We start from the raw sequence: 12,054 nt of genomic DNA on the forward strand, positions 1-12,054 counted from the left end.
AGTCTGACCCACAATTGTTATTTCACGGGGAATTCATACAAGTCAGGAGAAGTGACAGGTCCTGTTTAAAACTGGAATCTATTCCTTAGGCCTCATGCACACGACCGTATGTATTTTCCGGTCTGCAAATTGCAGATCCACAAAGTACGTATACCGTCCATGTTGCATCTGCATTTTTTTTTGCAAACCTATTAGCTTCAGTAGGTTCATGGTCTGCATTTAGGGGCGAAAAGCACACAGATCATCCTTGTGCTTTCTTCATTCGTATGTCTGTTCCGCAAAAAAGAAAATATAGACCCATTGAATATGGGTCTGCAAAAAAATTAAATGCGGACGGCACAAGAACCGCATCCTTATTTTGCAGATCTGCGGTTTGCAGGGAGCGGTTGTAGGCATGAGACCATCGAAGTTTACAATCTACATTATCTCAAGCACACAGTAGGGAAAATGTCGTAGGAAGTCAATTAAGGCCTCGTTCACAGCTCCGTCACGGAGATCTGGCCGCTTGCCGCCTGGACAAAAAAATAAAAAATGTTGTGTGCAGCGTTTTTTGTCCGGCCAAATCACCACCAGACCTCATTACAGTCAATGGGGATCTGGCAGTGGCATAGGGAATCCGGCAATCCTTCAGGCTGCTCTGTGCCAGAACAGCCCGCTGGATCTCCTTGACAGAGATGTGATTGAGGCCTAACCAGTATATTTTTTGGGTTGTCGGAGGGATCTTGCTCAGACACGGCAAGAGGATGTAAACTCCATGCAGATGCTGCCCTTGTGTCACGAGGGTATGAAGAGCCACGTCTGACTCCGTTATACCCGGGGTCAGGAGGTCGCAGCGGGTGGCTGCGCGCTCTATATCTAAAGATCACGTTGTTTCTTAGTGATTGTTTTCTGTGTTTGCCTTGCTATCCTTTTTGTCTCAATCAGGGATCCGTAGCTTCTCCTCCTCAGCTGTTTCTTGTCTGCCACTCCCAACCTCCTTATATTCTCCCCTCACACTCCTCTAGTTGCCAGTTATAGAGCTTCCTGCCTGGACATCTATACTGACCCACTGGAGTTGTGAATCCTGGTTGTCGTTCCAGAGTGCTACCCTCCGGATCCCTGTTGGACTTCTTGTTGTCTCCTGTTGTCGCCCACCTGGGATTATATGTTGAGTCTGTGTTGTCTGTCCTCCCCTTGGTGTTTTCCTTTAGAGCTAGTGGTGCGGACTAGTGTTCCCACCGCCCTGTTTATTATCTAGGGCTCAGCTTAGGGAAAGCCAGGGTTTTAGGCACGTGATCGGCGTACGGGTGAGGAACCCGTCTAGGGACGTTAGGGCAGCCAGGTGCCAGCCGCAAGGTGAGTTAGGGGTCACCACCTTCCCTCTCACTTGGGCAGGGCCTTCCTCGTTCCCTCCCTCTGTGTCACGTATGTGATAGCCATGCCGATCGTGATATTATAACTGGCCCTTACTTTTTGAGAAAAAAAATAAATAAAAAAATTTTTTTTGCTGTTTTTTTTTCTCTACTTAGAATCCAATATGGATCCTATTGCTGCCTTGGCAAAACAGCTTCAAGGCCTGTCTTTGGAGGTGGCAGGATTGAAGGCGTCTGTTCTCCAACAACAGCAGCAAATGCAGCAGACCGCACGCCCAGCGGTTGCTATGGGTAACCAGGTTGTCACTGAACCCAAGGTTGTTCTTCCTGACAGATTTTCTGGGGGAAGGGACAAATTTGCGACCTTCCGTGAGGCCTGCAAATTATACTTTAAGTTGCGCCCTTACTCCTCAGGTAATGAAGAACAGCGGGTAGGGATTGTCATTTCCCTGCTTCAGGGGGACCCGCAATCCTGGGCGTTCTTGTTACCCCCTGATTCCCAGGCTCTCCGGTCAGTGGAGGGATTTTTTGGGGCTTTGGGTCTCATATATGATGACCCTGACCGTGTCGCCCTGGCTGAGTGGAAGTTACGGAGACTCTTACAGGGAGACCGGTCAGCAGAGGAATATTGCTCAGAGTTCCGTAGGTGGGCTACGGATACTCAGTGGAACGACCCGGCTCTCAGGAGTCAGTTCTGCTCTGGGTTATCTGAAAGGGTTAAGGATGCACTGGCGCTGTATGAGACCCCCCTTTCCCTTGATGTTATGTCCCTTTCTATCAGAATAGATAGACGTCTTAGGGAGAGATCGAAAATTCCTGAGCAATTGGTTACCTCTCCCAAGCTACAGTTAGCCTGTACTGACTTAGATGAGCCTATGCAGCTAGGCGGAACTTCTCGTCAGGTCCGTCCTCCCGAGATTCGCCGTAGGGGTGGGGCTTGTTTTTTCTGTGGGGGGAAGGGTCATTTCATTAATGTCTGTCCCTCCTTTCTCAAAAACAAAAGACCGTCGGAAAACTACTAACCCCGGGCTGTGCGGAGGATGTCAGCCGGGGGGTATACGTTTCCTCCATACGAACATCTCAATTTGTGTTACCAGCAGTTATTGTTTTTGGTGTTAAGACGGAGTCTATTTCTTTTTTTCTAGACAGTGGAGCAGGGGTAAATTTGATAGATGCCCATTTTGCCCGCACTATGGGTTTGTCTCTCGGTACGCTGCAGAGACCTATTCCCGTATTCGCTATAGATTCTGCTCCTCTGTCTCAGAGAAACCTCACCCACATTGTTCATAATTTACACCTTCGGGTAGGGGACCACCATAATGAGTGTCTTTCATGTTACGTTCTGGAGGGCCTTCCCTCTCCTGTGGTATTGGGTCTTCCCTGGTTGGTAGCGCCAGGGAGATATTGGAGTGGAGTGAGCATTGCAGAGAGAATTGCTTAAATAACAATTGCTTAATCGCTTCCATAGCTTCCCTACCTACATTTATTTCGGACTTTGAGGACGTTTTTTCTGAAAAGGGTTGTCAGAAGCTACCACCTCATCGTCCTTATGATTGCCCGGTTAACCTGATTCCCGGTGCAAAATTACCCAAGTCCAGGTTGTATAATCTTTCGGGTCCCGAGAGACAAGCCATGAAAGATTATATCTCCGAAAGTCTGGCTAAGGGACACATCAGACCCTCTTCTTCACCTGTGGCTGCAGGGTTTTTCTTTGTTAAAAAGAAAGATGGGGGCCTGCGTCCTTGCCTAGATTTCCGTGAGCTAAACCGGATAACCATCCGAGACCCATACCCTCTTCCTCTCATTCCTGACCTTTTTAATCAGATTGCGGGTGCTAGGTGGTTCTCCAAACTTGATCTTAGGGGGGCCTACAATCTGATTCGTGTCAAGGAAGGGGATGAGTGGAAGACAGCTTTAAACACCCCGGAGGGGCATTATGAAAATCTAGTTATGCCTTTCGGTCTGACCAATGCCCCCGCTGTCTTCCAACATTTCGTTAATGATATTTTTAGTCATCTCATCGGCAGGTTTGTAGTCATATACCTAGATGATATCTTAATTTATTCGGCTGATCTGAAAACACATGAGGTGCATGTCAGGCAAGTACTGCAGGTCCTACGGACGAATAAATTATATGCGAAAATTGAGAAATGTGTCTTCGCCGTTCAGGAAATACAGTTCCTGGGATATCTATTATCTGCTTCAGGTTTCCGTATGGATCCTGGGAAGGTCCAGGCAATTTTAGATTGGGATCTTCCTGAGAACCTTAAAGCCCTACAACGGTTTTTGGGTTTCGCAAATTTCTATAGAAAGTTCATTAAAAATTATTCAGTGATCGTTAAACCCCTTACCGACATGACTAGGAAGGGGACTGATTTTTCCAAATGGTCTGACGCCGCTAAAAATGCATTTTCCTCTCTAAAAGAGAGGTTTACCTCGGCACCTGTTCTAATTCAACCTGATGTCTCCCAGCCTTTTATTGTTGAGGTAGATGCGTCAGAGGTGGGAGTGGGGGCTGTATTGTCTCAGGGTCCGTCTCCTGGCAAATGGCGTCCTTGCGCTTTCTTTTCCAAAAAATTATCTTCTGCAGAGAAGAACTATGATATTGGAAATAGGGAACTGTTGGCGATTAAACTGGCGCTTGAAGAGTGGCGTCACTTCTTAGAGGGAGCAATCCACCCCGTCACGGTGATTACGGATCACAAAAACCTTCTGTACCTAGAATCGCCTAAGCGTCTCACCCCTAGACAAGCTAGGTGGTCGCTATTCTTTACCAGATTTAACTTTGTAATCACCTATCGTCCTGGGGCAAAAAATACCAAGGCAGACGCATTATCTCGTAGTTTCCCTGGAGGGGGTAATGTTAGTGATCCGGTACCTATTTTACAAAGAGGAGTGGTTGTCTCTGCTGTACACTCTGTCCTAGAGGGAAAGGTGTTAGAGGCCCAGGGGGACGCCCCGGCCTCTTGCCCCAGAGAGAAATTGTTTGTACCGTTAAACCTGCGTCTTGAATTATTAAAAGAACATCATAATTCGGCACTTGCTGGGCACCCGGGTAGTAAAGCAACCTTGGAGCTATTATCTCGTCGTTTTTGGTGGCCAAGGTTGCGTCAGGATGTAATGGATTTCGTGTTTACTTGCTCTACTTGTGCACGCGCGAAAGTCTCTCATACACGTCCAGCAGGGTCTTTATTGCCACTTTTCATCCCCTATAGGCCATGGACACATCTGTCAATGGATTTCATCACTGACTTACCGTTGTCTGCGGGTAAAACAGTTATCTTGGTAGTAGTAGACAGGTTTAGCAAAATGGTACACTTTATTGCGCTACCCGCACTTCCTAATGCTAAAACTCTTGCTCAGGTGTTTATCAGTGAAATCGTGAAGCTTCACGGGGTCCCTTCCGATGTGGTTTCGGATCGGGGAACCCAGTTTATTTCTAAGTTTTGGAAAGCTTTTTGTTCCCGTTTGGGGGTACACTTGTCCTTTTCCTCAGCTTTCCATCCTCAGTCGAATGGACAGACTGAGCGTACCAACCAAAATCTAGAAACATATTTAAGGTGTTTTGTGTCTGAAAACCAAGAGTTGTGGTCATCATATTTACCGTTAGCTGAGTTTGCCATAAATAATCATTATCAGGAGTCCACTGGCAAGTCACCATTCCTTGGTGCATACGGTTTTCATCCCCAATTTTGTACTTTCAAAGAGGGGGGGTCTTCTGGGGTTCCCGAAGAGGAAAGGTTTTCTTCATCTCTTTCATCGGTATGGCAGAAGGTGCAAGTTAACTTGAAAAAGATGAGTGGTAAATATAAATGCATGGCCGATAAGAAACGGTCGCCAGGTCCGGACCTAGGAGTGAATGACTATGTGTGGTTGTCTACTAGGAATATTAAGTTGAAGGTTCCCTCTTGGAAACTGGGCCCTAGGTTCATTGGTCCTTATAAAATAGTAGCCGTCATTAACCCTGTGGCTTTTCGCCTGGAGCTACCTCAGACTTTTAAGATCCATAACGTCTTCCATAAATCGTTACTCAAGAAGTATGTTCCACCTCTAGAACCATCACCGCTGCCACCTCCTCCTGTTATTGTGGATGGTAATCTGGAATTTCAAATAGCCAGAATTGTTGATTCTCTTCGGATCCGCCGCTCTCTTCAGTATCTGGTGCATTGAAGGGGTTACGGTCCCGATGAAAGAATGTGGGTTCCAGCGTCAGAAGTAAACGCCAACAGGTTAATTCAGGCTTTCCATACCTCTCATCCGGAGAGACCTGGTCCTGAGTGTCCGGAGGCCCCTCGTGAAAGGGGGGGTACTGTCACGAGGGTATCAAGAGCCACGTCTGACTCCGTTATACCCGGGGTCAGGAAGTCGCAGCGGGTGGCTGCGCGCTCTATATCTAAAGATCACGTTGTTTTTTAGTGATTGTTTTCTGTGTTTGCCTTGCTATCCTTTTTGTCTCACTCAGGGATCCGTAGCTTCTCCTTCTCAGCTGTTTCTTGTCTGCCACTCCCAACCTCCTTATATTCTCCCCTCACACTTCTCTAGTTGCCAGTTATAGAGCTTCCTGCCTGGACATCTATACTGACCCACTGGAGTTGTGAATCCTGGTTGTCGTTCCAGAGTGCTTCCCTCCGGATCCCTGTTGGACTTCTTGTTGTCTCCTGTTGTCGCCCACCTGGGATTATATGTTGAGTCTGTGTTGTCTGTCCTCCCCTTGGTGTTTTCCTTTAGAGCTAGTGGTGCGGACTAGTGTTCCCACCGCCCTGTTCATTATCTAGGGCTCAGCTTAGGGAAAGCCAGGGTTTTAGGCACGTGATCGGCGTACGGGTGAGGAACCCGTCTAGGGACGTTAGGGCAGCCAGGTGCCAGCCGCAAGGTGAGTTAGGGGTCACCACCTTCCCTCTCACTTGGGCAGGGCCTTCCTCTTTCCCTCCCTCTGTGTCACGTATGTGATAGTCACGCCGATCGTGATACCTTGGTTGGATTTGAACCTAGTACCTACCACCATTCAACGTGCCGCTCTTCAGCTCTGTTCACATGGATGTCAGTTTCTCAGTTCCATCAGAGTAGTAGAAATGCTGAAAAAGCAGAGTTCCGAATCTATCACTTGATGGACACCAGAAGCGCTCGATGGATCCCACTGGCTTAGAATGGGGTCCACCAGGTTCTGCCGCATCATCTGTCATTACGGCAGTAGGAATTGTGTTATTCTCACCATCATGTACGATGGAATCCCCTGACGATGTAGAAATGGGAAAAGAGCCTTATAATATTTTTGTTAATTTTGTCGTCTTGACTTGTAGCTCTGGGAAATATTCTTATCTTGGACCAGAACTGGGATAAGACAGGTTTACTATGGAGGGGATGAAGGCAGGGATCAGCTGTACAAATACAACACGTGGGCTTGTTAGGTTTAGTCGGCTGCCGAGCAGAGAAAGAAAAGCCGCAATAAATTTCTATGGCAAATGCTTTATTATAGCGCTTATATATTGGATTTGTCTCCATCAAAATTCATTTCAGCATCAACTGATGTTATTAAACATTAATAAATTATGTGGAGGATGAAGGATAGAAACAATAAGCACGGGAGACTCGGTTCTCAGCTTTAATCGAAATTAAAATTGCTTGAAATGTTTTACACCTTTTTATTCCAACTTTAGATATTAGAGAAACTTTAATATACCGTACGTGGGACAGTCCAGAAGTTAGCACTGTTGCCCTCTGATGCTGCTGTTCTGGGTCCAAAGCCAACCAAGGACAACATTTGTGTGGAGTTTTTATGTTCTCCCTGTGGGTCACCTCCTGGTACTACGGTTTCTTCTCACACTCAAAAAAAAACAAAAAAAAAACTGTCCCTATTACTTGTCTTCTGTTTTTCAATCACCTACCAACAGTTGTCTCTACAGCACCAGCTGGTGATGATCTATCCTCCCAAATGTCTTAGAGCAGTGTTCCTCAACCCCAGTCCTCAGGGCCCACCTGCCGGTCATGATTTGAGAATATCCCACAGAATGAAGACCTGTGGTAAGTTCTGATGCATTGAAACTAATTCTGTCATCTGCTAAAAGCTAAGGAAATCCTGAAAACATGACCGGTAGGTAGGCCCTGAGGACTGGAGTTGAAGGAACACAGTCTTAGAGCATGACTTTGGTATTAGGTAGAGTTGAGCGAACACCTGGATGTTCGGGTTCGAGAAGTTCGGCCGAACTTCCCGGAAATGTTCGGGTTCGGGATCCGAACCCGAACCGAACTTCGTCCCGAACCCGAACCCCATTGAAGTCAATGGGGACCCGAACTTTTGGGCACTAAAAAGGCTGTAAAACAGCCCAGGAAAGAGCTAGAGGGCTGCAAAAGGCAGCAACATGTAGGTAAATCCCCTGCAAACAAATGTGGATAGGGAAATGAATTAAAATAAAAATTAAAAAAATAAAAATGACCCAATATCAATTGGACAGAGGTCCCATAGCAGAGAATCTGGCTTCACATCAGCAGAGAATCAGTCTCTTCATGCCATAGCAAAGAATCTGGCTTCATGTCAGCACAGAATCAGTCTCTTCATGCCATAGCAGAGAATCTGGCTTCATGTCAGCACAGAATCAGTCTTCATGTCATAGCAGAGAATCAGGCTTCACGTCACCCACCACTGGAACAGGCCACTGTCACACATTTAGGCCCCGGCACCCAGACAGAGGAGAGCGGTCCCGTAACAGAGAATCTGGCCTTATGTCAGCACAGAATCTGTCTTCATGTCATAGCAGAGAATCAGGCTTCACGTCACCCACCACTGGAACAGGCCACTGTCACACATTTAGGCCCAGGCACCCAGGCAGAGGAGAGAGGTCCCGTAACAGAGAATCTGGCCTTATGTCAGCACAGAATCAGTCTTCATGTCATAGCAGAGAATCAGGCATCACGTCACCCACCACTGGAACAGGCCACTGTCACACATTTAGGCCCAGGCACCCAGGCAGAGGAGAGAGGTCCCGTAACAGAGAATCTGGCCTTATGTCAGCGCAGAATCAGTCTTCATGTCATAGCAGAGAATCAGGCTTCACGTCACCCACCACTGGAACAGGCCACTGTCACATATTTAGGCCCAGGCACCCAGGCAGAGGAGAGAGGTCGCGTAACAGAGAATCTGGCTTAATGTCAGCACAGAATAAGTCTTCATGTCATAGCAGAGAATCAGGCTTCACGTCACCCACCACTGGAACAGGCCACTGTCACACATTTAGGCCCCGGCACCCAGACAGAGGAGAGGTTCATTCAACTTTGGGTTGCCCCGCAATATAATGGTAAAATGAAATTAAAAATAGTATTGAATGAGGAAGTGCCCTGGAGTAGAATAATATATTGTTAAGGGGAGGTAGTTAATATCTAATCTGCACAAGGGATGGACAGGTCCTGTGGGATCCATGCCTGGTTCATTTTTATGAACGTCAGCTTGTCCACATTGGCTGTAGACAGGCGGCTGCGTTTGTCTGTAATGACGCCCCCTGCCGTGCTGAATACACGTTCAGACAAAACGCTGGCCGCCGGGCAGGCCAGCACCTCCAAGGCATAAAAGGCTAGCTCTGGCCACGTGGACAATTTGGAGACCCAGAAGTTGAATGGGGCCGAACCATCAGTCAGTACGTGGAGGGGTGTGCACAGGTACTGTTCCACCATGTTAGTGAAATGTTGCCTCCTGCTAACACGTTCCGTATCAGGTGGTGGTGCACTTAGCTGTGGCGTGTTGACAAAACTTTTCCACATCTCTGCCATGCTAACCCTGCCCTCAGAGGAGCTGGGCGTGACACAGCTGCGTTGGCGACCTCTTGCTCCTCCTCTGCCTTGGGCTTCCACTGGTTCCCCTGTGACATTTGGGAATGCTCTCAGTAGCGCGTCTACCAACGTGCGATTGTACTCGCGCATCTTCCTATCATGCTCCAGTGTAGGAAGTAAGGTGGGCACATTGTCTTTGTACCGGGGATCCAGCAGGGTGGCAACCCAGTAGTCCGCACACGTTAAAATGTGGGCAACTCTGCTGTCGTTGCGCAGGCACTGCAGCATGTAGTCGCTCATGTGTGCCAGGCTGCCCAGGGGTAAGGACAAGCTGTCCTCTGTGGGAGGCGTATCGTCATCGTCCTGTGTTTCCCCCCCAGCCACGCACCAGTGATGGGCCCGAGCTGCTTTGGGTGCCACCCCGCTGTGAACATGCTTCATCCTCATCCTCCTCCACCTCCTCCTCATCCTCGTCCTCCTCATCCTCCAGTAGTGGGCCCTGTCTGGCCACATTTGTACCTGGCCTCTGGTGTTGCAAAAAACCTCCCTCTGAGTCACTTCGAAGAGACTGGCCTGAAAGTGCTAAAAATGACCCCTCTTCCTCCTCTTCCTCCTGGGCCACCTCCTCTTCCATCATCGCCCTAAGTGTTTTCTCAAGGAGACATAGAAGTGGTATTGTAACGCTGATAACGGCGTCATCGCCACTGGCCATGTTGGTGGAGTACTCGAAACAGCGCAACAGGGCACACAGGTCTCGCATGGAGGCCCAGTCATTGGTGGTGAAGTGGGGCTGATCCGCAGTGCGACTGACCTGTGCGTGCTGCAGCTGAAACTCCACTATGGCCTGCTGCTGCTCGCACAGTCTGTCCAGCATATGCAAGGTGGAGTTCCACCTGGTGGGTACGTCGCATATGAGGCGGTGAGCGGGAAGGCCGAAGTTACGCTGTAGCGCAGACAGGCGAGCAGCGGCAGGGTGTGAACGCCGGAAGCGCGAACAGACGGCCCGCACTTTATGCAGCAGCTCTGACATGTCGGGGTAGTTGCGAATGAACTTCTGCACCACCAAATTCAGCACATGCGCCAGGCAAGGGATGTGCGTCAAACCGGCTAGTCCCAGAGCTGCAACGAGATTTCGCCCATTATCGCACACCACCAGGCCGGGCTTGAGGCTCACCGGCAGCAACCACTCGTCGGTCTGTTGTTCTATACCCCGCCACAACTCCTGTGCGGTGTGGGGCCTGTCCCCCAAACATATGAGTTTCAGAATGGCCTGCTGACGTTTACCCCGTGCTGTGCTGAAGTTGGTGGTGAAGGTGTGTGGCTGACTGGATGAGCAGGTGGAAGAAGAGGAGGAGGAAGCTGAGTAGGAGGAGGAGGAGACAGGAGGCAAAGAATGTTGCCCTGCGATCCTTGGCGGCAGAAGGACGTGCGCCAAACAGCTCTCCGCCTGGGGCCCAGCCGCCACTACATTTACCCAGTGTGCAGTTAGGGAGATATAGCGTCCCTGGCCGTGCTTACTGGTCCACGTATCTGTGGTTAGGTGGACCTTGCCACAGATGGCGTTGCGCAGTCCACACTTGATTTTATCGGACACTTGTTTGTGCAGGGAAGGCACGGCTCTCTTGGAGAAGTAGTGACGGCTGGGAACAACATACTGTGGGACAGCAAGTGACATGAGCTGTTTGAAGCTGTGTGTGTCCACCAGCCTAAATGACAGCATTTCATAGGCCAGTAGTTTAGAAATGCTGGCATTCAGGGCCAGGGATCGAGGGTGGCTAGGTGGGAATTTACGCTTTCTCTCAAATGTTTGTGAGATGGAGAGCTGAACGCTGCCGTGTGACATGGTTGAGATGCTTGGTGACGCAGGTGGTGGTGTTGGTGGTACATCCCATGTTTGCTGGGCGGCAGGTGCCAACGTTCCTCCAGAGGCAGAGGAAGAGGCCGAGGCGGCGGCAGCAGCAGCAGAAGAGGCCGAGGCGGCGGCAGCAGCAGAAGAGGCCGAGGCGGCAGCAGCAGAAGAGGCAGCAGGGGGAGCCTGAGTGACTTCCTTGTTTTTAAGGTGTTTACTCCACTGCAGTTCATGCTTTGCATGCAGGTGCCTGGTCATGCAGGTTGTGCTAAGGTTCAGAACGTTAATGCCTCGCTTCAGGCTCTGATGGCACAGCGTGCAAACCACTCGGGTCTTGTCGTCAGCACATTGTTTGAAGAAGTGCCATGCCAGGGAACTCCTTGAAGCTGCCTTTGGGGTGCTCGGTCCCAGATGGCGGCGGTCAGTAGCAGGCGGAGTCTCTTGGCGGCGGGTGTTCTGATTTTGCCCACTGCTCCCTCTTTTGCTACGCTGTTGGCTCGGTCTCACCACTGCCTCTTCCACCGAACTCTGAAAGTCAGTGGCACGACCTTCATTCCATGTGGGGTCTAGGACCTCATCGTCCCCTGCATCGTCTTCCACCCAGTCTTGACCCCTGACCTCCTGTTCAGTCTGCACACTGCAGAAAGACGCAGCAGTTGGCACCTGTGTTTCGTCATCATCAGAGACGTGCTGAGGTGGTATTCCCATGTCCTCATCATCAGGAAACATAAGTGGTTGTGCGTTAGTGCATTCTATCTCTTCCACCCCTGGTGAAGGGCTAGGTGGATGCCCTTGGGAAACCCTGGCAGCAGAGTCTTCAAACAGCATAAGAGACTGCTGCATAACTTGAGGCTCAGACAGTTTCCCTGATATGCATGGGGGTGATGTGACAGACTGATGGGCTTGGTTTTCATGCGCTATCTGTGCGCTTTCTGCAGAAGACTGGGTGGGAGATAATGTGAACGTGCTGGATGCACTGTCGGCCACCCAATTGACTAATGCCTGTACCTGCTCAGGCCTTACCATCCTTAGAACGGCATTGGGCCCCACCAAATATCCCTGTAAATTCTGGCGGCTACTGGGACCTGAGGT

The 12,054-nt window shown here is 49.5% G+C and overlaps 1 protein-coding gene across 2 annotated transcripts in view; it reads left to right on the plus strand.

Moving 5' to 3' along the window:
- The window catches only part of DLG2 (discs large MAGUK scaffold protein 2), a 1,330,756-nt gene that overhangs the window by 717,752 nt on the left and 600,950 nt on the right, over positions 1–12,054 (plus strand). Inside the window, exon 5 of one of the 2 annotated variants that reach the window (XM_040426390.1) lies at positions 7,367–7,377. The exons of the other annotated variant lie outside the window; for it this stretch is intronic. Coding sequence (XP_040282324.1) covers positions 7,367–7,377 — 11 coding nt within the window. The remainder of the gene's footprint in view (positions 1–7,366; positions 7,378–12,054) is intronic. 2 annotated transcript variants of the gene reach the window in all.

The sequence above is a fragment of the Bufo bufo genome, chromosome 3, assembly GCF_905171765.1.
Source record: "Bufo bufo chromosome 3, aBufBuf1.1, whole genome shotgun sequence".
NCBI classification, from domain to species: Eukaryota; Metazoa; Chordata; class Amphibia; order Anura; family Bufonidae; genus Bufo; species Bufo bufo.